We start from the raw sequence: 25640 nt of genomic DNA on the forward strand, positions 1-25640 counted from the left end.
TACTTCATACAATGGTAAACCTGATGTATTGGCATGAAAGGGAGTCCTATGACAAACTGTTGAGGTTTTTAACAGAGGATTACGAAATAGAACACGGAGTAGAATTTGATTTTAATATAAGCGTGTATGGGCATAAGGATATGGGTATAAAAGTCATTGCCCAAGTATGAACACAATTTTTTCTTTTAGGATGAATTTTTAAATTATATTTGCTATCTTCCTTTTTTCTGTGAGTTCCATTTGATATTTTTTCTAACGAGCATATATAATGCTTGTATCGTGATATAACGTTATTTTCAGACCGGAAGAAGGACTAGAAGGACATAACTATGGAAATTTTGTCCTATCCCTAAAAATGTAGTTAAAATGAATAGACTTAAGTAGAAAAAACTAGTTTTCCCCATAATGTACAACGTTGTGAAGATAAAGATGCACATTCACTGTGTTAAGGGTGTGTGGTTAACTTGGTACAACTTTTTCTGATGAGCAACTTAGCAATGCATAGCAACAGCTTCAGAAAACGTTCACATGCTTTGACTCCCATCTAGAAATCTAAGCAAGGAAATACTCAGAGATATGCTTTATCTAGAAGGATGTTCATGCATTGTTCTTTTTCAATTATAATTTAAAGTTTGGAGCAACATAAATGTCCATAATAGTGGAATATTTGTACATATATCCCCAATAACTCATTCAACAAATATTTGCTGAGTGTCTGCTGTGCCAGGCTCTTTGGCAGACCCTGGGTCTAGTGGTGACCCAAACAAACATGTCCACCTCCTGGTCCATAGTCTAGTTATTCTAGTGGGAAAGACAGACATTATCAACTCATTCCACAAATAAGTTAGGTGCTATCCAAGAAAAGTACAGGATGAAAATGTGCATATACAATATTACTTTATAGCCAGATAAAGAATATAATAAAAAGAAGTGTACATAATGTGCTGTGAACATCTATTTATCATCTCGAGAAATGATCTTCTTGCCAAATGGGGGACTTCCTCTGAGGGCCAGAAATTATCATTTACAAACTATTCGCCACTCAGCAGGGAGAATGGAGTCCCAAAGACTTAAAGCAGGAATGTTCAGAACAACTTCCATCAGAGAACGAAAGAGAAAGAGAGATGAAACCTCTCAAGTTATAATTAAATAATGTGCAGGTGTGATCCAATTTGAAAGAGGAAATTTGCAAGGTGCACTTCTTTATCAAGGTCTACAAATAAGGTGTCAACTTTTCTCTTTCCACTCTCCAGTATCTTTAGCAAGGGCTTCATCTCCTTAGGGTTTCCTTTTGGAACACTTGTCAGGGTCAAGTCATTAACCTTGGTAAGTGGGGCTCTATGTTGTCGGCTGCTAGAATCAGCAACATTTGGGGGGTACGGATCCTCGGCTCCCTCATTATTTAGGAATTCTAGTTCTCTCCGGACGTGACAGGCTGAACTTCCTTCCAAGGCATTTGAAAAGAGTTATAAATTAATTGTGTGATTGAGGAAGTCTTGGAAAGACCATGCCTACCCCCTTGTTCCTGCTGGTTGGCTGTAACCATAGCAACCTCTTACTCCAGACCAAAGTTCAGCTACTGTAAATCTTTATGACCATGTTCATAGTCCAATGTTCATTAGTATGACCCTTCCTCATGGAGAGAGAGGTTTTATATTTTACAAGCAAGTGTTAGACTCCATTTCTAAATACTGGACTCCAAATGAGAAGGTCCAGAAATATTATAAAAAGATCTTTGTTTTTTTACCCTAGGATCCTTATTTTCCTGAGAAGATGCCTACGGCAACGAAAAGATTGATGTTCTTATCCAGCTTTGTCGCAAGCTTGGGGGCTTTCATCGTAATTTGTTCTATTCTTACAACTCAAGAATGGATTCGCAGTACAGTTATCATTAGTGACCCTTCTTCGAATGGTAGTGTGATTATCACCTACGGACTCTTTCATGGGAAGAGTGTTCAAGAATTGAATCATGGACTTGCAGAAGCAGACAAAAGTTTTGGAGGTAAATCATAACTCATTTGAATGGATACAGTGAGATTGAATTAACTGGGTAAGATTCATACCGTCCTGTATTTGGGCCAAATAGCCCTTCAAAAATAATTTCCTTGTGAACTTAGCTGGGCTGTAGATATGAACGCATATTTTTAATTTTGAAAATTCACTGAATCATTATTTCAGCTTCCTCGGTTCTGGTTGTGTCTATTAGAAAAACAGTCTAAATCATTCTAGCAGAGGCTATGCTTAAAGGGTACTACAGAGTGTACTGATAGGTAAATAGTTAAGTAAAAATATGGAGCACCAACATGGTAATCTACAGCCAGTAGCGACAGCATTTTTAACTGTATTGACTGTGGATTTTTAGTTGGAGCAAGAACCTCTGTCCAGAACTTAATTACTGGCATCTACGCAAGGAAAAAATAAAGTAGAAAATATGGACAATTTCTTAACCTTATATCTCAAGTTCATTTCTTTCACTGATTTGAATTTGCAGTCTTACCTCCAAAATATCTCATTGCTGTTGGAACTGATATTAAAGTCGAATAAATTCGACTTTATTTATAAAGTCGATTTATTTATAAAGTCGATTCGATTTATAAAATCGAAAATTTTACAGGAATTCCTAAATATTTTTTCTGATTTCATACACACTAATGTCCTACTCTCAATGGGTGGAAAACAAAAATTCCTTGAGAATGATAAGTTGAATTTAGCTATTTGTTTGGCATTTGAAGTTTGAATATATACCATTATGTTTTCTAAATTTAAAACCAAATTTGTAACTTGTTTACCACCTTAAATTGACTTTGTTTCGAAGGGTGTTGCGTGCAGCTCACTACACAGGCTTTATCAGGTATTATGCAGTCATTACCTCTTTCCTTATAAACGTACATCATTTTCTGCCTTATACAAATATGTAATGTTTAGCCCTCATGCCGCGCATAATGGTGGGACATTAGCTTTTGACATTAGTTCCAAGTTCTAGCTCTAATTTGTGACTTTATTAATGAAATGATTTCCTTAAATCCAGAGCAACATAGTTATATTTCCAAATTACAAATTTGCCTTTTAGACTTTAGCAAAAGCAGCGACTCCCCCAGTATTTTAGCAGCGTTGCACATCTCCTCCGGTACCAGCCTCAGGTCCTCAGGAAAATGAAGACTATTCTCTTTGCGGTGACTAGAAAAGAAGACTTTCAAAGATTCACTACCACTTTCAGTTCTGTGAATAGCATTTGCAAAACCAAAATTTGTTCTACTTCCTGAATTTCCAGACACTTGTAAAATTTTTAAAATACGAGAAAACAGCCTGTGAATTTTTTGATTTTCATACAGTGTCTGTTTGGAACCAGTTGGCTCCAATCTGAGATAACTGACTTCAATGAGATCCCTGACTCCCTACATCCAGAGTGGCACCAAGGAGGCCTGGGTGGGTCAGCGCCTGGTTCTAGAATCCCATGGGAGTGACGCGGGCACGGTGGCTTTGGGAGGGCAGGGACAGCTGTGGTCAAGGATAGCTCTGAAGGCGGCAGGCAGCCCAGTGGGACCACAGAGGAGGTGGAATATTTGCATTCGCTTTGCCTGGCTCTCTATTTTTACTCTTTTCTTTTCTTTTTTTTTTTTCCCTACTTTTCCTCTTTTCCCCAGAGAACCACATTCCAACTTCAAGTCACTGCCTCCAGTCACCCCAGGGGCTATAGAAAATAAATGACCTCCCAAGCACTGAGATGCTGCACAATTGCAGGGCGTTAAAATCTGCTAGGGACCCCTCAGAGCCCAGGGGGTCTTCAGTGTTGATGGTTTTAGCAGTCCTTGAACTGGGAACACTTGCAAACAGTCCTCTCGGAGAGGGAAAAGTCACGTAACCCGAATGTAGATGGTGGTTCAGCTGGTGCAGGCGTGTGGACATGGTCCCCTGGGAGCAGAACTGCAAACGCGCAGTGAGACAGGTTCTTTAGGACCACATGGGCTTAGTTCCAATCAGAAACCAACCATTGGCAGTACAATAAAATCATCGTATAAATGCCACTTTCCTGCCCCGCTGTGGTGGATTGCCTTTTTGTATGAGAAGTTAACCATGTCAGTTTCTTAGCTAGGATGAGTTCACACTGAAATCTCCAAAGAGTAATGAATATTGCAAAGCTCTGCTATATTTCTACATAGGATTTATTACATGGTGCCGATTTGGGGCTATAGATTTTGAAATGAAGTGATGATGGCTGAGTTCAACTTGCCAAAATAATTCCGCCTACAATACACCAATTGGTGAGGAAAAGAATCAGTCCAACCTGGGGAGGAAACTCTCCGTAGTGTAGCTAGATTGTTCGGGCAGCTCAGGCTCACCAGAAGTTCTACTAGCCTCAGCCAGAGGCATCCCAGCTTGTCCAACACCCAGATGAAAAGTGCCAGGTGTCCACCAGTGAGCACGTTGCCTTGCTACTCCAAAGACTCTGGATATTTAATTTTGGTTCAAAAAAACCTTCCTGAGCAGCTACTATGTGAGTGAGGGGCTTTGATCCCAAGCGGAACTGCACGGAGCTGGGTGGACTCACCACCTAGTCTTTCTAGAGAAAGGCCCCGACACCATCAGTTAAATCCATCAGCCCACACTACTTGTAGGACAAAGGTGTGTGCAGGTCACTCTGAGAACAAGGGGCAGTTTCACCCCAGATGTGCCTCCCTCTGCCCACCAGTCTCTTTTCACTACCTGCCCGGTTTGTTCCGGGGGAACTCAAAGTTGTACTATTGACTCAAGCTAAAAATAATGAGGAAAGTGAGTCGGCTGCAAAAATCAATGAACCGCAAGAAAGGCTGAACTGAAGAAAAGAGGTTTATATCTCCAGAATTTACAAAAAGCCCCTTCTTACTTCTCCTATCTGCCCACCCCACCCCATACACATCCCATACTTTCCCTCATGGTGGGAGCAACCTATCATTTCCCCCAGAGGCATGACCACACTGGGCGGTGTAGCAGAAAGGGGCAGAAAAAGCTTCACCCCATCCTTCTTTCTGAGACAACCCTTGTCAATTTCCTAGAGGCTGAAGCCATCTGCTGGGATGTCCTGGGAGAGCTCCTAGGCCACACTCTGGGATCCATGGAGTTAACGAGCCCTTCCAGGGATACACTGTGGTCCAGGGACTGAGAAGCTCCACTGGGTCAGGCCCCCTGGTGACCAGGTGCTTGAGGAGGGGGTGGAGGCCATTCCTCCACACAAAAGAGCCACTGGCTCTCCGTCAATTTCCGAGGACTTCCTGAAAACCAGAGCTAGAAGGGCCAGGTGGCCAGTGGGGCTTGAGTATAAATGTCCATGCACAGGAAGCCCGGATGTCCTGATGACCCCCACGTGTGCACTACCCACCACCCAGTACATTTCGGCCTCCCAGCTGCGGGAGCCGTGGCCTCTTTCCCCGGGGCTGCCAGAATCCGAGCGATTAGTTTCAATTGTGAGGTGGCTTTCTCGATTCCGACGCTTGACCCCTCAAAGGAAGGAAAAAGCACAGAATGTATTTGCTAATTTTGTAGGCAGAGAGCAGCTGTCAGATGCTGTGGAGGTTGATCGTGATTTCATGCTCGCCAACTTTCACTGAATTTCCAGCTTTCATTGTCTGAGTTCTGAGCCAGGAATGGGAGGGGAGATACAGCTGTCATACCTGTGTGGCAGGGAATTCAGAAGGCCGAAACAGAATTTGGAAATATGGCAGTTAAAATTAAGATAAATTGTCACATTAATTCATAGAAAAGTGTGAGTCAGTAGGCTCCAAATGGACTCCCTTTTGAGAACTGATGTCTAGTAGATCTTACCAACAGTCAAAAAAAGGTCAAACCTGACTGTCACTTTCTAATCTACTCTGAAAAGGTGGAATGTTCACCATTTGCAAATGAACATCCATTTACAGCTTTTAATAAGAAAGTTTCCCCAGGGCAATTTGGTGCCTTGGACACAGGACAGTTTTCCCATGCTGAAATTTTTATTTTCTAGTTAAGTATCCAAATTTTGTCTTATTGGCTAAGGACAGAGGTCACTTAGTCCCCAGCAAACTTCTGATTCGATGCTGGGGTTCCCTCCTTCCGGCTCAGGCAGAGGCTGTGGGAGCGTGGAACAGAGGGGAGTGGTTCTCGCCGGTGGTGACTAAGCTTGGAAACATCTGCAGCATCTGACCCTGCACCTCTGAACAGGTGTGTCCTGCTTCTTGTTTTTCCTATTCTGGTGTCATCTTCCACGAGCTGCAAAATAGGTGTGTGCTACATCACAGCCACGCCAAGCCCTCACCACTGCATCTCCGGGGTGAGCCAGGCAAAGGAGCTACAGCCTCGGGCTCGAGGGCAGGGCCTTCGGAACTGTCCCAGCCCAGAAGGCTTCCCGGAGGGCGGGGCCGGGCCCATCGGGCCCCGCCCATCCCCATGCAGGCAACAGTGGGTGGCAGAGAGGACCGCATTCTCAGTTTAACGGATGCCTTTCAGAGTTCTTACTTGGAGTGCATAACAAAGGGAGCTGCGTTGAGAATTTAGCCCTTCCCATGGGTTAATAACAGAAATTGCGATGAGGGCTGGGCACTGCTAGGGATGAGCAGACTGGACGTATGTGCGCTGAACTTTGCACCCAGGCCCGACTCACTGAGTGGTGAACTCATGGCTCCGTGTTGCTGAACTGTTTTTTCCCTCTTCTGTCCTCTCTGGTCTCCTGTGGGGTTTGAAGGGCTGTAGCTGTGCTCACGGGAGACCATGCCCACATTTCTTTTCTCCGGCCCCTTGTCTTTCCTGACTCCTTTCTTGTCCGCTGGCCACACCCTTCTGCCTGCCTGTATCCCCGCTCTGTCTGGAGACACTTCCAGCCCTGGCCTTGGCCACGTGACGTGGCCATCAGGATGAATTCTCTCACACACGAGGGTGTTTACAACCAGACCCCCAACGTCCAGATGTCTGAAGGCAGATTTGCTGGCCAAATCTCTTTCATGCCCACCCTCCGTCCGATGACAGGAAATTTACCTCCCTCACAAAGTACCGCTGATTTAAAAAGAAAAACACCTGAACTAATAACATGTGGGTCTTCAGAGATGGAGAGAGGATGGGCCCCACACAAGTATCGTCACATCTTATCGGGAGAGTTGAGCCCGTCTGGCCAGCACGGGTAGGGAGGTAGAGTCAGACTAAATGTGTGCAGAGTCGGGGCCAGGCTGGCAGGAGTTTTGGAATCCCGTCTATGAAGAACACATTGGGGTTTATATCTCTTTTCAAATACTGGGAAAGGCTCCAGGCAGGAGAGCAGGGAGTGGATTCTGCGTCGCTCCAAAAGGAGCATTAGGATCCAGAGTAAATGTTGTAGAGACACAGAATGAAAAACCTTTAAATGACTAAGGAGACGCAGTGATGGAAAAGGCCACCTTGCAAAGAGAGGGCTCCTTGCTGCCAGGACACGTTTCAGGAGGAGGCTCCAGATCTCCTCTGGCTCCCAGGGCCCCATTCCTGAAAATGTGCCATCCACAGCGGAACAAGAAGGCTTCCGTGGCCATCCTGGTTTTTGTTCTTTAAAGCTGCTCTGGGGTGAAGATGTGAGAGGCTCCTGCCCGCTCCCAGGGGACCTGAAAATCAGGAATAGAAAGAAGGAAGCATTTACTTTTTCTTTCCCACCCCCATCATGGTTCTAACACCTTGTAATTCCCAATGATGGTGTTAGTACATTGCTAAGGACTCTGAAATCTTTTTCCCAATTTACTTTTTTCCTTCTGTTTCTGTGACTTTCACAGACCCTCTTGGTAAACACTTTATTGAATGTGGTGGCAATCTCCTAAGGGTCTGAAACACACTGGCTGCTCTTGGAGATGTATATAAACGCATGGCTGGGTTTCCAGGTAAGTGTGGGGAGAGTGCGTCTCTGGTGTCTGCTCATTTTGTAAACCAAGGAGGGAGCAGAGGAAACAGATGTCTGGGGAGGCTGGCTGGTGGTGGTTAGAAAGAGGAGAATGGCAAAATCAGGAACTGATGGCAAACGGCCCAGGGCACCTGTGTTTCATTTTATGCAAGTGCATATCCACGTCTGGAGCTCCCCTGCACTTAAGAAAAATGCAGTGCTTCCCTGGTGGCGCAGTGGTTGGGGGTCCGCCTGCCGATGCAGGGGACACGGGTTCGTGCCCCGGTCCGGGAAGATCCCACATGCCACGGAGCGGCTGGGCCCGTGAGCCATGGCCGCTGAGCCTGCGCGTCCGGAGCCTGTGCTCCGCAACGGGAGAGGCCACAGCAGTGAGAGGTCGGCGTACCGCAAAAAAAAAAAAAAAAAAAAAAAGCAAATTTTATGAAAAGGCTGACAGTTTCTAACCCCAGTGCCTAAGCGGGTAGAATGGGGTGCGCGAGGGTGGACCTGCCCTCCGGTCCAGAGTCGGTCTTTGCATTTGGTGTTGCGTACTTACCAAACATTGCTTTAGTTTTAGGGACATTGAACAGTTCTTCCCCAAAGACTCTGCACTTCGTGGTCATCGTGTTCCTGGTCCTCAGTTTTTTAACGTCGCTGCTGAGCTCTGTGTTCACCTTGTACAACAGCATCAGGAACCCCTATCAGACGTTCTTGGGGCCGATGGGGGTGTACACCTGGAGCGGACTCAGCGGTGAGTATCGGCCGAGAGGACGCGCTCTCTGCCTCTGTCCCCCTGCTTCCCTCTCACACACGTAGACACACACGGTCACGGTCGAGCCATGGGCATTAAGAGGGCCCCCTGTGTGCTGAGTTGCATGCTGGCGGCTGAGGTTTATTTTTGTAAACTTACAGCATTTATTCAGTATCTTTGGAAATAAAATTCTGTTTTAGGTGCCCAGGTAAGAGACCGGAGTGAGGTGAGGAAGGCGTGTTAGGAGTTAAAATATATGACGTACCCAGTCTTTGCTTTGGAGTATCTGGTGTAAGGAGTTGAACAAAAAACACACGCATCCACAAAGCATTCCCTGGGCTCCTGCGGTGTGCTTGACTCCAAATTAGGCTCCACGTGGTGTGTGGAAGTCAACACGTGAACATACATGCACACACATGCATGTGTGTTATTTAGTCTCCTTCTTGCCCTCATAGAACAGCAGTCAACTTGGCTTAAAATCTAAACCTGATTGTGGCACGGAGAGCCACCAAGAATGTCATTTTGGAGACTCTGGGGCCAGTGCCCTTCTTGTGGGCAACCTGTGAGTCCCGGATGTTGCTGGGCGGTGTTGCTAGGTTGTGTTACTTGTTTGCTGGGAAAGGTATTGGGGTGGGGGATGGGAAGTGGAGCCCAGCTTGAGTCACAGTGTTTTGGACTTTCTCTGGGTCTCATGGACTCTGTGGCCACTGTGTCTGCCCAGGGACATGGTCACGTGGGAGCCTCGTTGCCCCTACCGGGCAGCCGGGTTTCTCCTGCTCCTTCCCTCTCTCCACCATGAGAACCTGATCTCGAGATCAGGTCAGAAGCAGCCCACCCTACTAACCGGATGGCTCTGGAGGTGCTTGCGTGTAAGCCACAGGTGGTGCATTTTTTTTTAATAAGTTACTTTATTTATTTATTTATTTATATAAATTTTTAAAATTTTATTTTTGGCTGCGTTGGGTGTTCGTTGCTGCGCGCGGGCTTTTCTCTAGTTGCAGCGAGCTGTGGCTGCTCTTCGTTGTGGTGCGCGGGCTTCTCATTGTGGTGGCTTCTCTTGTTGCAGAGCATGGGCTCTAGGCGCATGGGCTTCAGTAGTTGTGGCACGTGGGCTCAGTAGTTGTGGCTCACGGGCTCTGGAGTGCAGGCTCAGTAGTTGTGGTGCATGGACTCAGTTGCTCCGCGGCATGTGGGATCTTCCTGGACCAGGGCTCGAACCCGTGTCCCCTGCAGTGGTGGATTCTTAACCACTGCGCCACCAGGGAAGCCCGGTGGTGCATTTTTAACACAGACCAGGAATGTTCAGGGACAAGGAAAGGTGCCCTGGATATTAGGCTGTAAGGAAGCCTCAGAGGAGGCGCTCTGGGCAGCAGCTTTCTCCTGTCCTCCTGCTGAGAGGCCGTCCTCACACGGGCTGCTGCAGGTGGCTGGAGGGGCCCCTGTGCTGTGGCTCCCAGCGGTGCTGTGCTGAGAACGAACACCTGGCTCTTGGGGGAGGGAAGCCCTGACTGCGGCCCTGGCTGGTGCGAGTGTGTAAACACTTCCACTGTGGCCTTTTTCAAGCTAATGGTTGAGGAGATGTGTGAGCCAGTCCCAGCCCAGCATGGATACAAGGGAGAGCCATGCAACTCACTGCTCAAGCAAGCGCAGTTCATAACTGTCGTGCACCGCATTGGTGGAAACTTGGGCTGCCCTGGGCAAGCCTGCACCATGGCCACCACGCTCACCCCTCAGCTCTGAGCGTTTGGTGTCAGGCTCGTGTAGCCACATCCACACATGACTAGCCCTTTCCTTTCTTTCTGTGATTTTATTACCCGGTGGTAAAAACAAACAAATGCCCCAACTTAAAGGGCATCTGCTGTGGGCCAGGCACAACAGTCCTGCGGAATGAGTATTCCTGCTGCCTGGCTCACAGTGGAGCTGAGGGAATTGGCTCTAAAGTCAGAGATCCTCATCCAGATGCCAGGGTTCCTAGCCCCAAGCTGTTTCTAGTATGCTCGTTCACCTCCATCAACCAAAGCAAAGGCAAGACTCATTGGCACTCATTGCCAGGGTAAAAAATAGATTATTTTAATTTTTGCTCATATGATTAAGAAGCTAAGGGACACTGTGGCTTCAGGTACAGCTGGATCCAGGGTCTCAGCCAGCACCGTCAGAGCTCTGTTCTCCTCCAGTGTTCCCTGTTCATTAAGCAGCTGAGCTGGTCCTCTTAAAGGCAAGAGGGCTGCCAGCCCTTCTTGGCCCGTCACCGATGCAGCAACCCCAGGAGGAAAGGCGACTTTTCCCCCCAAATCGGACTCTCACTAGAATTGCCCTTCTCCATTTCTGGAGCAAGCTCCATGGCCGGCAGGGTTGAATTCACTGACTGAGCCCCTTGGCAGAGGACTGACCACCTGGGAGCTGGGGAGGATGGATCCGAGAGGAACATCGGGCTCTCGGACCAGACGGGAAGGTCCGATGGGGGCCCAGCGGGACAAAGCCGGACCCCGTTCGTCGGTCTACACCTGCAGGGCTCCAGCTCGGCAGGAGGGAGCCCCAGGCTTTCAGCCTCTTTCTCCACGATCGAGTCTACGCTGGCTTTGCACAGGGCACGTTTGTGGAGGAAAACATGGAACATGGGGCCTGCAGCTTCCCTCACCCTGGTCCCCACCTGCTTCTAACGACACAGAATTGTTTGCCAGGCAGCAAACTCCCGCCACTTTCCCTCCCAGGCTTGGGGCAAGTCCTGACACACAGAGAGGCTGTGAGCTGGGCAGAAACACACTCGGAGACTTTGACTTTGCTTCTCTGTTCAGCATTTGGCTTTGCCTCTGAAGGCCTTCACAGCCTCCAGCTTTGATAGGGCAGACTTGGGCCTCGAGTTTGGTCGGGGAACTTAGTGAAAACTCAGTTCATGGGAGGCTCAGCCTGCAGAGGGTTTTGGCCACAGAGATGCCATCACTGTGTCCTTGCCTTGGGTCACCGTGGGGAGAGGGCAAGGGTCAGGCTGCCCACAGGGGTCCTGGAGGCAGAGGAAAGGGCAACACACCCCTCTCCAGGCTGGGCTTGGACACCCTCTCCTTGGCTGCAAGGAAGAAGAGGGAGTGGTTCGCTAGTTTGTTTCTGAAGGATCGGGTGGGGGTTCTGCTTTTTTGAAATATTTATTTATTTATTTTTGGCTTGGATCTTCGTTGCTGTGCGCAGGCTTTCTCTAGCTGTGGCGAGCGGGGGCTACTCTTCTTTGAAGTACACAGGATTCTCACTGCGGTGGCTTCTCTTGTTGCAGAGCACGGGCTCTAGGCACACGGGCTTCAGTAGTTGTGGCACACGGGCTCAGTAGTTGTGGCATGTGGGCTCTAGGAGCACGGGCTGCAGTAGTTGTGGCATGTGGGCTCTAGAGTGCAGGCTCAGTAGTTGTGGCTCACGGGCTCTAGAGCGCAGGCTCAGTAGTTGTGGCACACGGGCTCTAGAGCTCAGGCTCAGTAGTTGTGGCGCACGGGCTTAGTTGCTCTGTAGCATGTGGGATCTTCCCAGGCCAGGGCTCGAACCCATGTCCCCTGCATTGGCCGGTGGATTCTTAACCACTGCACCACCAGGGAAGCCCTGGGATTCTGCTTTGAGGAGAAAAATACCAGCATCACCTCCCAGGCCCCTGTGCCCTCTGACCCCAGCCTGGCATGGCGCAACCCTGACCCCAGGGGATAGAACTGTAGTCTGAGAGATGATGGAGCCCGAGAGAACCCTGCAGACGGTGTGTCCCAACACATTTGATCCTCAGTCCAGGAACCGAGAGCAGAGAGTAACCCGGCAGGCCACACAGCCCGATGGGGACAAGCTGGGGTGGGAAGCCAGTGTCCCGAGCCTTCAGGGCCTCCTCCTTTACCAGGGGCTCCCTCCAGGCCCAATAAATCTTCTCTCCCAGAAGCCGGATGACAGGCTGTGAGAGGTGTGCCCTTTTTCAGGGGGCTCAGGTCAGCATCCGTGTCCATGGCGGCCCCTCCCAATTCAAATCAAAGCATCCACTTCAGGAAAAAGCATTTAACCCATTTCCATCCTACCCCTTTATGACTAAGCTTTCATTAGAAACTTCCCAAGAGCACGATGAAGGGTAATTAAGGAGTGTGAGACGCATAGCACAGAGAGGAGGGGTTTTGTATGTACCCACTCCTTTTATTATTAATAAATAAAGCCATTAGGTTGAGGATGAAAGACGGTCATCACGGAGAGTGAGAACACCTCATGTAGAAGCCCTCTCGTTAGGGCCTCTGGAGGGCCGTTCCCTGGGTGTGGGTTACAATCAGGACAAGTTTGATGCCAAAATGTCCTTCTAGTTCTGGGTAAATGTCAGGAGATGACGAGACACGCAGCCTGTGTCCCAAAGGACCTCCGTCCTGGGGATTCCCGGACAGCCACCCAGCGCGCTCAGGCCCCGCCCCACCGGACGGTGCACCGGCAGCATCGCGAGTCTGGAACGTCTGCGCCCTGACCTTCCTCCTCCCGCCTTTTTAAACAGCTTTATTGAGAGATCACTCACATACCATACAGTTCACCCATTTAACCTGTGCCACTCAGTGGTTTTAGTGTATTCACAGATCTGTGCAACCATCACCACAGTTGATTTTAGAATATTTTCATGGTCTCAGAAGGAAACTCCTCCCCCCAGCCCATCCCCAGTCCTAAGCAGCCATGAATCTACTTTGTGTCTGTAGCTCGCCCACTTTGGAAGATGAGGGATGAGGTTCAGAGAAGCTAAACTCATCTCCCAGCGCCAGTAGCTGGAGCCCTTGAACCCTGCTCTCTCTGACTCCAGAGCTATGTTCCTTAACTAGGCCAAAGGAGCTTTCCAAAGTCAAAATGCGGGAATGTGCTCTAGTGAAGGACATTGTGAAGAATAAAAAAGGGAAGATAAAAATTTTAAATGCTCTCCTTTTTTTTTTTTATATGAATTCATTTAATTCCTACAACAACCCTTCCAGGTAGGTATTATTATTATTATTACTTTTTTAAACATCTTTATTGGAGTATAATTGCTTTACAATGTTGTGTTAGTTTCTGCTGTAAAACAAAGTGAATCAGCTATACGCATACATATATCCCCATATCTCCTCCCTTTTGCGTCTCCCTCCCACCCTCCCTATCCCACCCCTCTAGGTGGTCACAAAGCACCGAGCTGATCTCCCTGTGCTATGCGGCTGCTTCCCACTAGCTATCTATTTTACGTTTGGTGGTGGCATGGACATATATACGCTACTAAAATGCTCTTCTAAAATGAGTTTAGTAAAGAGATCCTTCCTCGTTAAATGCTGTGCTCTATTGTGTGTAGAATGAAACCCCGGCTCCCGAGCCGGCATTCAGAGCTCTCCAGGTGGGCTCATCCTCTGTATCCAGTGCTCAGGACCCTCAGTACCCCTCCCCATCAGATGAGCTTGTGCCTCACAGACCCGGATGCTCTGAGTTCATCAACCACCACGAGTCTCTGTTTGGGCTGCCTTTTCTGTTTGTCCTTCCTCAGCCTTCCCATCCCGCGGGTCTCTCTAGAGAGTTTCCCCGTTGACCCCCGTGTTCAAGCATTTATTCATCACTCAGGCAGTACACCTGCTAGGTTCATTGCCCAGGCAAGTGGGCAGAGCAGCTCCTTCTGAAAGGACTTGAGCTGAATGTTGGTCCCTGTCCACAACTGCTCTGCATGCTCTTTAGCATTTGGAGCCTAGGATCTAGCTCGCACCTTTCATTTCTTTTATGTTCTCCCTAATGCTTAAGACAGAGTAAAGCCCAGTGTAGATATTCAGTGAATACCCATAGAGTACGTGTGATAACGGAAAGCAGTGACATTAAATCATGTATCACCGTGTTATCTATGACACTATTTCTTCCTTTCAGCATCCTTCGTATTCCTAACCATGGTGCTCTTTGTGGGGAACACACAGTCCAATCACCTCTCAGAAGAGCTGGCCCAGAGGCTCTACCCGCTTTATCCAGCAATCACTCACCAAGGAACCTCCCACAGTTACGGATACTCCTTCTGGCTCATCCTGCTCGTCATTCTTTTAAACACACTCACCGTGGTCATCATCATCTTCTACCAGAAGGCCAGATACCAGTGGAAGCAGGAGCAGAAAAAGCCCATGGAATATGCCCCAAGGGATGGAATTTTATTCTGAATTCTGTACCCGCATTTGGTGGTTAGGTCTACTCTGTTGTATGCCAGCTCCCCGAGCAGTAACTGGCTGGCTTGTCTGCATGATCAGCAGGTAAAGCGAAGGCCTCTTTGACTGTCATTCTGTGACAGTTTTTGTATCTCATGACACTATGTTCTTCATAACTGATGTACCCTTGAAAACGGATTCTTCCCGTGAGGGTGGGGAAGATGAAAAAGAAAGCTCTCCAGTCCTTGCAGTGTTCAAAGCAGTAGAATGATTGTGAGCCTATGGGCCCTTCTGACCTGGTCTCAATCTCTTAGGTAATAAAGGTTTGGGTTACGCACCTTCCCTTTGAGTTGCTCAAAGCACTTTGGTATCTATGATCTCATTCACCTCAGGAGAGACCATGCATTTTTATTCCACTCTATGAACGAAGACTTCCCGGCACAGAGAGATTCAGAACTTGTTTTTCCTAGACCAGGTGTTGGAAGCAAAAGGAGAGACTTAGGGGTGTATGACCTGGTCCTCTGGACCCTCAACCGCCAATATAACTTAAACCCAATGGTGAGTAGAAATGTTGATATTCATTTTTTATTTTCCAAGATGGGGTTTTAAAAATTTTTTTAATTTTTTAATATTTTTTGCGGTACGTGGGCCTCTCACTGTTGCGGCCTCTCCCGTTGCAGAGCACAGGCTCCGGACGCGCAGGCTCAGCGGCCATGGCCCATGGGCCCAGCTGCTCCGCGGCATGTGGGATCCTCCCGGACCGGGGCACGAACCCGTGTCCCCTGCATCGGCAGGCGGACTCCCAACCACTGCGTCACCAGGGAAGCCCCAAGATGGGTTTTTTGTAGGGAAAAGATTAGGAAGGAAGAAGATCAAGGAAAGATTAAAATTATAGCCCCACAGCCTCATGCTAAGAAGGTTAAATATATTTTTGCTTTGAAAAGATTGTGGTGAATTCAGTCAAAAGAGAAAAGTCATATTGTGGTAAGTTCTAAAAACCCCATCAACCAACCCTCTGCTTAGTTGCTGCAGTGTCCCCGACACAGGTGTAGATGGTCAGGTGGGAGTGTATCACCCATCAGCAGACTCCTGCCCAGCCAGAGGCTAAGAAATGGGTTCCAGCTCTATGGCTTGCAGCCATACCCTGATGGTAGGTGCACAGCACAGGTGATGGGTTGTGCACAGCAGGGCAGGTGCACAGCACAGCTGATGGGTTGCCTTCTAAGAACAGGTGGATGGAACGAGTTCATGGCCTCATGAGAGGACAGTGGGTGACCTGGAATATTTTAAAAGACACCAGATGGATTAAACCTACTTCGCCAGTAGGATATTCTCCCGGAAAATCACTTTGAGAATCTTTTGGGCTTGCCAGAGCACTGACAGAATTCTGAAATCATCACCTTTCACACCTTGATGGAACCAGAGCCCAAAGAAGCAGACTTCTCTTAGTGTAATTTAAAAAGCAGCGGCTCTTTGGACAGGAGGATACATCCTTTGTGAAACTAGCAGAGATTAACCATCTTCTTACCCATTACTTTTTAACAATCTGTCTTAGAAATAACATTTTTCATTCAAGAAACATGCACTGAATACCTGCGATGTGATTAATGCCTTGCTAAGCCAGGTACCTGCGCCCACGGAGATCACAACTGAACAGTTAAAACAGACATTCAAAAAGCAGTCACTAATTCCGTGTGAAATCCATTCTTATCCACAAAACTGTGTTCATTCTTTGAAAGGTCAGTTCTCCATAACCTCCCTCCGCCAAATCCTACTAAAGTCAAAATTACTCTAATAAATCAACTTAGTGTGAAACTGAACATATTAAAAATATGATTACCCACAGTGAAACTGTTGTAAATTCTTTGAAGCTCAAAACATTTATGATCTTTGGAAGTTTGAATTTTATATCAGATTTTGATAATAAGGATGGGTAACAACGAGGAAACAGATGAGGGTAACAAATTTGCCCTCACATCCTGTATCAGTACAAAAGATTCTGTAGCTGGTGAAGACTGTGTTTATCCATCTCACCATTGGAGGAGAGCTTGATTTCTTTAGAGGACAAACTATCTTAATCCTTATGTCATAAATGGCCTTTGAGGAACCATTTAAGACACGGGAAAATCAGGTAAGTGGAACTACAGTTCACAGTTCGGGAGATGAAGAGCTTTGCTCTCTTACTACGTCTGAAGGTAGAAAGTTAAGAAGCTGCCTGTGTGTTCAGTGGAAATCTTCTTAAGGAAGGACAGGGCTTGCTGACTATTCACAGCCACAAGCAATGTGGCACGACCCAACTCTGGCCTCCTGCCCTGACCTAACTCCGGCCTCCTGCCCTGGCCCCCGAGATGGGCCTTTTAGTGAATGTCCGTGGGGCAGGGACGGGGACTGACTTTTTTTCAGGGAAAAAAGTGCCATTGAATAGTAATTTGCTGCTCTAAAACTACTAATAAATGTGCATTCTCTGACTTTTCTTGTAATGGAAACACCTGAAACACTATTTTGTAGGGGTCCAAACTGTTCCATGAAATATGAATGTTTCAAGGGTCGTGATATGGCCCCTAATCAGTCCACGTGGTCCTGTTACGAGGAGCTAGTTTACCATATAAAATATCGTGCTCTTCAGTTTTATAAGAACATAGAGTCTGTGACAATAATTGTAGGGAAAGTCGTACTTTACACTAATGTCAAAGTGATGGGGCTCCTCTGATGGGCCGATGCTTGCAAAGCACGGTGGCAGACAGGGGCCTTAACCTCCAGTTAAGCTTCGCCTTCATCATTACAATTTGATTTGATCATCTCAACAAAGCCTGTGGACCAGGCAGGGCAGGGGGAGTTGTCTCCTTGGATATGCCACTTCTCTGGGTCTAATGAACTATCCTGCAGCCAGCCCCACGTGGCCATACAGGATTGGTACCTGTGGCACATAGCCATACCGGTAGACAAATCAGCAGCCTCCTGCCTTCTGATTGGCCTCTTGGAAGCCCTAGGAATCGGCAGTTCGGCAAAGCATAGGCAGGTGCCAAGGAAAGTTCCAGAACAGGTTCTCCCTCTGCCGGCCCATCACCCACCCAGAGTGCATCCTTCTTTTTCACTGAAACCAGCCACAGAGTGCAGACTTGAAGCCGGGTTCTTCGTTGTCTAATCTGATGTCTTTCTATAGCCTGGACCAGGACGCAGAGCAGGCGCGTGTGGGACCGGATGTCTAGGAGTCAGGAGGCTTTCTGATTCTGAAACTCCAGCTTGGAGGGAAGCCAGGCTCCTTGGTCCCTGAGCCCCACGGGGGTCTCCTGACCCTGGGACCCAGATCTCCCCTGAGGGCCTTGGATACATAGGTACCCCCGCCAGGGGCGTGGAGGGCTGATGCCTCTGTAGCAGCTGGGGCTGCAGTCTGCTCTCTGGGCCTCATTCGCTGTCCTCACCCCCAAACACCCCCCGACCCAGGACACAGGACCCAGTTGGAGGCTCCATCTGTACACTGCTCTGACATCTCATAGGAGCCGCAGGAAGCCAGCAGTCCCCCGCTTCTCTGAGCTGTTCTCATGATGAAAAAATAAGTAATAAATAATAGAAATGACAACCAGTGTGGGATTGAGCAGGGAACGTCTGCAGTCAGGCTGTCTGGGGTAGAGAAGTTAATCTCAGCAAGCCTCATCCTAATCATCTGTGAAGTGGGATCACAGTACCAGGCTTCGCTCTCAGCAATGTGAGAATGAACTGTGATAAGGGACGTAAAGAACTCGGGGCCTTGATAACTGATGGCCATCCCTCTCCTCACAGAACTGGGAGCCTGCAGAGCGTGGTGGTGGCAACTTTAAAAGCTAGAGAATGTTGCCCCTTTAGCTACCACATTAATAATTCTTTTGTTCTGTAAATGAGCGACAAACAACCTAAACCCGGGGAGGCTAAGAAACTTGCCCAAGTGTCCACAACCGGCAAGTAGCAAAGCAGCACGAAAAACAGGTCTCTGGTCCCCTGTTCTTTTTCACTAACGTTTGATTCGGTTGCAGAAACATTTGTCTGCATCCGGCTGAGGGTGGACCGAGAGGACAGAGGAGAAGGTCCCTGCCTGTGAGCTCTGCCCGAGAGGAGGCACGGCCTTCGCGGTATTGCCCGTGGGGCTAAGCCGCACATGTCACCGCATTTGTGTGTCTCACAGTGGATCTGGATCTGGTTCATTCAGAGCACAAAGGAGCAGCTTGCTCAGGCAAAAGCACCCAATTTGTTTCAAATAAATCCTCAGCTGGGCTGGAGAGGGCGGGGTCCCCCGACGTGATCCTCACACACACACTCAGATGAGGCAACGCCCCGTGACCTAAGGACTTTGTGCTTCTTAAAATAGAAAGCCAGGCCCAGGTTCCTCGTGGTGACCTGGGTCACTGGATTACTAAAGCCGAGCCGAGCCCAAGGAGGAACCGAGACCTGGGGAGTCTGTGGAAAATTAAATGCCCTGAATGCGTCTGCACGGAAGGTCAGCCCAGGCTGTTCTCCCTGCTCTTCCTGCTCTGAGATCTCACGCTGCCCGCAGACTCTGAAAATTCTTAGAGCATCACTTAGAATTCCAGACAGCGTCCTACTTGCAAATAAAGAAAAGTGAATCTGTCTTTGTGACAGGCTTCAGACCATGAAGATTTCATTTTCAAAATGTTAAATATTTAGTTAAAACACAAAAATTTAGCTAGAAATACATTGTATTTTACGAGTATTCCTTTTAAATGAACACCCCTCCTACCTCTGTCTCCCACTCCTGACCAAGAGGCGTAGACGTCATCATTTTTAACCTTGACCCTTTGTAGAATGTTCTGCCCCTCTGGCTGTCCTGGAACAGGACACGCCCACAAAACGGTCCCTTCCGGAAGCAGGGGTTTCTGCTTTTCTAATTCAGTGCACAGATGGTGGGTCTTCCAGAAAAGAGTGTGGTCACAGCAAACGTCACCGTCTCTCAATGTGTGCTTCCCCTAAATGCTCTACAGGCGAGAATCCATCGAATCCTCCTGGCAAAAGCAGGTGCCGGTTTAGAATGAACTCATTCCACAGATGAGGACTGAGGCTTACACTGGTTAAATGGTGTGTCCGCCATCCCACAGCCAGGGAGACATTGAGCAGAGATTCCAGCACAGACTGTCTGCCATGTCTTGGGTGAGGCACGTGCCCTGGGGGCCGGTGATCTTACGGTGGCCTCTTGTGTCTGTATCAAAGGGCTGTAAAATGCCCCACGTGTGCATCCATGCACTAGACCTTGGCCTGCATCAGGTGTCCTCCTGGTACGTTTGCTGGATTAACTAAGTTTGCTGGATTTCTGAAGTGCTGAATCATTCTCCTTTGGCTTAAAAGTTTAACTATTTTCACCAGACACTCCACACTGAGTGTTATCTTTATGTACTTAAGGCAGACTAACCTCTTCCTGATGGCTCCATCACTGTGCTAAGTAGAGGTTAAGTATTCTGTTGAAGGCAGGTGAGGTAGTGCAGAAAGCACATGCTTATGTGCTGAGACTTAGGATTTAGTGAATACACAGTGAACAAATATTTATTGAGCGCTAAGGCTATTTAAGGTGGGTGGCAGAAGGTGGGAACCCAGCTGGACAGACAGACCTTGCGTCCACCCTGACGAGGCTTTCCAGCAGAGCCTCTTTGGGACCGTCTAGAAGGTGAACCTAGACTAATTGGGAAGGTTCCCCGAGAAAGACGTGGCCTTTGCTCCACCCTGAATTCTGTGACCTTAGAGAGGATCTAATCCAACCCTCGGGTTACACGGAAAGCAAGGGAAGCTCAGATCTAGCAAGTCGAGGGTTTCTAACCTCTGCTTCCTCATTTGAAAATAAGAAATAAAAGGGTAGAGGAAGATCTAGGTTCCTTTAAGTTCTTGGTTTTTTCTTCTTAATTTCATTAAGTTTATTGTTTAAAGAAACATTTACATAAACACAAAATGTGAACAGGTCAAGGGTCCAAGTATGCAGGACACATGTGATAAGTGTCTCCCAGGGAACTTCCGTTCCTATAAAAATCTTGTTTTTGCGAATGCTGCTATTATATTCCATGAGGGGTATAACAAGCCTGCTCTGCAGGGGTCTTACTTTGCTGTATAGTGTTGTTGAAATGTTCCTTTCAGCATTTGCCTCACAAAAGTCAAATAACGCCGTCTGCAGCAACATGGGTGGACCTAGAGATGATCATACTAAGTGAAGTAAGTCAGACAGAGGAGGGCAAATATCATCTGATATCACTTATATGTGGCATCTAAAATATGACACAAATGAACTTATCTATGAAACAGAAACAGACTCACAGACATAGAGGACAGACTTGTGGCTGCCAAGGGGCGGGGGGAGGGATGGACTGGGAGTTTGGGATTAACAGATGCAAACTATTATGTACAGGATGAATAACCAACAAGGTCCTACTGTATTAGCACAGGGAACTATATTCAATATCCTGTGATAAACCATAATGGAAAAGAATGTATATATATGTATAACTGAATCGCTTTGCTGTACAGCAGAAATTAACACAACATTTTAAATTAACTATATTTCAATAAAATAATTTTTTTTAAAAAAAAGCACACACAAGAACCTCAGAAATAAGGCCAATGAATGAATGCTGATGACAATCAGATACACTGGATAGGATAAGAAAAATTCGCTTCACATTCCAGAATGAGAAATCTTGGAAAAAATTTTCTCATTTCCAGACCCTTCCATTTTTATTTACAAATGAGTGCCCAGGAGCTCATGGTGTACTGTTGAGGAAACTCTGAGGTCGTGTGTCTGGGGGCTGTGTGGCTTTTTACTGAGCGTACCAACCCACGCGTGTTTCACACCCTGCTGTGAACGCAGTGCCTTTGGAAGGTTTTTTGGCTGTACCCTGACCCAAGTCAGTTAATGCCACTCCACTTGATAAACTGCCACCCCCAGTGTGGCTCAATGCAAACATCTAGCTTAATGCCTCCATGAAAATTTGGCTGTCATGGACTCGTTCAATCAAATAAAAACTTGTAGAGGATTTTGATAGCAAGATAAATGATGCATCATTTTTTCAGAGGGTCATAGAGATGGATGACATTTAAGATGCTCATGGCTAAAGATCAGGAGTTCTTAAACCTTTTGGTCTCAGGAGGACTCCTTTGCACTCTACAGATTGCTTGGGGACCCTCAAGAGCTTTTGTTTATGTGGGCTGACTGTACTGATACTTACCATATTAGAAATGAAAACTGGTAAGTTTTCACAATGATCATTTTTTATTTATTAAAAAACCCCAACAAATCTATTACATGTTAATGTGAACAACATATTTGAAAGAAAAATAACTATATATTTTAAAACAAAAAATAATTTAGTGAGAAGAGTGGCATTCTTTTGTATTTTTGTGGAGCTCTTAAATATCAGGCTTAACAGAAGACGCTAGATTCTCCCGTCTGCTTTTGTCTTCCATCTGTCATCAGTTGTTTGGCTGAAGAAAACTCAACCTCACATGGAGATATGGTCAGAACAGAGAGGAGTGTTTTATGACCCTTTATGGGTCTTTGCTTTAAGGTCAGTTGCAATGTGGAACCTGAAACTATAGGAGTGAATTTTTCCTTCTCTGTTACATTAACACATTGCATCCTTTGCATTGGTCTCTTTTGTACCGTGACTGGATCATTTAACCATGCATGATTTTGCAGCATCAAATATTGATGACTTGAAAAATACTGGTTCACTGACTTAGGCAGATCTTCCAAATGTTGACACATTAATTATAAACATCAAAAATTCACATCTGTTAATATTGCCACCAATCTCATCAGAAAGCCTTGAAGGACTGGGAAGCCGGCAAGCTCAGGATGGCAAATACAAGTTTTCCAGAATTCTAATCTTTTGCTTGAAAGCTCAAATTTTATCGCTGGCAACAAATACTGTCAGTTGTTTTCCTTGCAGGGACAAATTCACTTGATTCATTTTTGAGAAAAAGGTTGCCAAATACTCCGGCCTGAATAACCACAGTTTGTCAGTCATTCTTTCACATAGAAATGGCACTGCATGAAAGAGGCAGTAAGTGTAGCTCACGTGTCAACCAACCTCACAAGTGCTTTCCCTGGAGACGCTCGCCGCAAACACGCCATGTGCACAGTTTCATTTCGATCAGAGGTGCTCTTAACTAGAACTGGCTCTTTTCCCCACGGCAAGAACGTGGTAGGGAAGAGCATTGCGATGTCTGGTGCGGTTTGATGAGTGTGTCTTCATTTGTGCTAAAGTGCAAGCGATTTTACCCACCATCGCAAGTACTAACCCAGTTCAAAAGGCAGATGACATCTCACTATTGTTTTGTTTTTGTTCTTTTTTTTTTTTGCGGTACATGGGCCTCCCACTGCTGTGGCCTCTCCCGTTGCGGAGCACAGGCTCCGGACGCGCAGGCTCAGCGGCCATGGCTCACGGGCCCAGCCACTCCACGGCACGTGGGATCTTCCTGGACCGGGGCACGAACCCGTGTCCCCTGCATCGGCAGGCAGACTCTCAACCACTGCGCCACCAGGGAAGCCCGCCATCTCACTATTGTGATGAAGATAGTTTTGACCAGAACCCAGAACTCTATTGTAACAATATTTGAAAAGGAAGGTTAGGATTCCAAGACAGTTTCCAAGATGGAAGTGAGAGTCTGTGTCTTAAAAAAGCCTCAGAACGTGGTCCCAACTAGCAGAGTAAGACAGCCACGTCTTACTCTGTTTCTCTGGAGAGTGACAGTTACAGGGGATGGAGATGTGGAGAATGTAATTATATCCACATTGTGCGACGTGATGAAGCAACTGAAAATGATAATTGAGAAGGAAATATGTACACATAATATTGTGTGAAAAAGGCAGGAGTTCTACTGCTAACGGGGTATCCCAAGGTGCAGTGGTTTTTACTTTTTCTTACATTCTCCTGTGTTTCCTACAATTGGCATGCACTACGCTCATATTCAGAAATAACGACCAACCTCCTTTCATTCTTTTTAAAAAGGCAGAGATCAGGAAAAGGGGAAAATCAATCCATTGATCGTGAGGTCAGCAGGTCTAAGTGTCATAGTCAGAATCATAGCAAAAAGGTAAAATTTGAGTTGCAAAGCTTGCTGAGTCTGAGTCCAGCGGCAAAGCTGGGAGAGCAAAAAGACGACATCCCCCCCGACTGTAGAGGGGAGTCCCCAGAATGAGAGATGATCCAAACGGATCATTGTCGGGCAGATGCTGGCCACAGCTGCTACAAATGTTTATTGGTAGCATTTGTAGCTGTAAATGGCCTCCCATGTTTATGTGCTACAATCCCCAGTGGCAAGAGGTATCTTCCAGGATGACCTTGAGCGTTTCCCACATTCTTTGGGTGAGGTTCTGTCGTGGGCTGAATGTTGGTGTCCCTCCAGGTTCCTATGTTGAAGCCCTAATCCCCAGTGGGATGGTACTTGGAGGTGGGCCTTTGAGGGTGATCAGATTTAGATGAGGTCATGAGCATGGAGCTCTCTTGATGGGGTTGGGGCCCTTGTAAGCAAATGAAGAGAGGGGCTTCCCTGGTGGCGCAGTGGTTAAGAATCCGCCTGCCAATGCAGGGGACACGGTTCGAGCCCTGGTCTGGGAAGATCCCACATGCCGCGGAGCAGCTAAGCCCGTGCGCCACAGCTACTGAGCCTGCCCTCTAGAGCCCGCGAGCCACAACTACTGAAGCCCGCACGCCTAGAGCCCATGCTCTGCAACAAGAGAAGCCACCGCAATGAGAAGCCCGTGCACCGCAACAAAGTGTAGCCCCTGCTCGCCACAACTAGAGGAAGCCCACACGCAGCAACAAAAACCCAACGCAGCCAAAAATAAATAAAATTAAAAAAAAGAAAATGAAGAGACACCAGAGCTCTCTGTCCCTCCGTGAGCACCAAGGAGGGGCCACGTGAGGACGTGTGAGCAGGTGCCGTCTGGAAACAAGGACGTGAGTCCCCATCAGGAGCCGAGTCTGCAGGCACCTCGAACTTGGACTTTCCAGCCTCCACAACTGTGAGAAGTAAACGTCTGTTGTTTAAGCCCCCCCAGAATGTGATATTTCATTATAGCAGCCTAAGCTAAGACAGGTTTTGTAGACCCATTCATCTATGGGGGGCATGGTCCACTTGAGCAGACGGGCCTCTCAAAGGTAACTGTGTTCTGTGATAAGCCCCGCGGAGCACGGGACAAAGGAAAGCAATGAATTGGGAGCTGGCTCTCAAGTGGGGTAAGAGGGGCCAGCAGGGAGCTAACCTTGGCCACTGCTCACGCTTGTACGTGTTGAGAGTACGGGTGGTGGATGAGCCCACGATCAGGAGCCTGGTTCCAGCCTAGGACTTCCAACTGACCAGCTGTGTGACCTTGAGCTGCAGCTTTTCCTCTTTGGGCCTCGGTTTCCTCATTCACATGATGGAAGGCCTTCCGTGACCCTGGCTCACTCCTACATCTGAATGTTGCTTAGGTCCATTGGGGTCTTTCATGAGGGTCTGAAAAAGGCAATTCTGCAGATTTTTTGTTCCTAACCATGATGTTGCAGGTAGCCTTTGGGTGGGTAAGAGGGTGGGGAGATTGGGCTTAATCTGGGGTCAGGCACGCTGACAACGAATGAGCAGATATGAGAGGAGGACAGCAAAGAGGGAGAAGCCCTGTGCTGACACGCGGTCGGAGGCCCATGCCCAGGATCCACAGGCTGGCGCGTCCTCGCCTCCGTCGCTTAGAGGACACCACGGAGCAACTTGTCCCTCTCGAATGACTCAGCGCAGGCTCGGGATGTGCGGAGATTGAAGAGGCCTTCCACAGGGCACACATCTGAGCTGTGGGCACAAGACCAGGGCAAAGTACAGGGTTGTCCCTGCCTGGGACCCAAGCTGTGAAGAGAGGAAATCTACTGGAAACTTCATAGGAGACATCGTATCTTGTTCACCATCTGAAGGT

General features: G+C 47.5%; 1 protein-coding gene across 1 annotated transcript; it reads left to right on the forward strand.

The window, feature by feature from the left end:
- Positions 1-1773: 1773 nt before the first annotated feature.
- On the forward strand, positions 1774-14737 carry CLRN3 (clarin 3; the record flags this gene model as incomplete). Its single annotated transcript, XM_081247160.1, has 3 exons — positions 1774-2002; positions 8418-8597; positions 14457-14737. The coding sequence occupies 3 exons, from the start codon at positions 1774-1776 to the stop codon at positions 14735-14737; spliced, it is 690 nt and encodes a 229-aa protein (XP_081103286.1).
- Between the last annotated feature and the right edge of the window lie 10903 nt (positions 14738-25640).

Source organism: Mesoplodon bidens, assembly GCF_964165515.1.
Source record: "Mesoplodon bidens genome assembly, chromosome: 1".
Lineage (NCBI taxonomy): Eukaryota > Metazoa > Chordata > Mammalia > Artiodactyla > Ziphiidae > Mesoplodon > Mesoplodon bidens.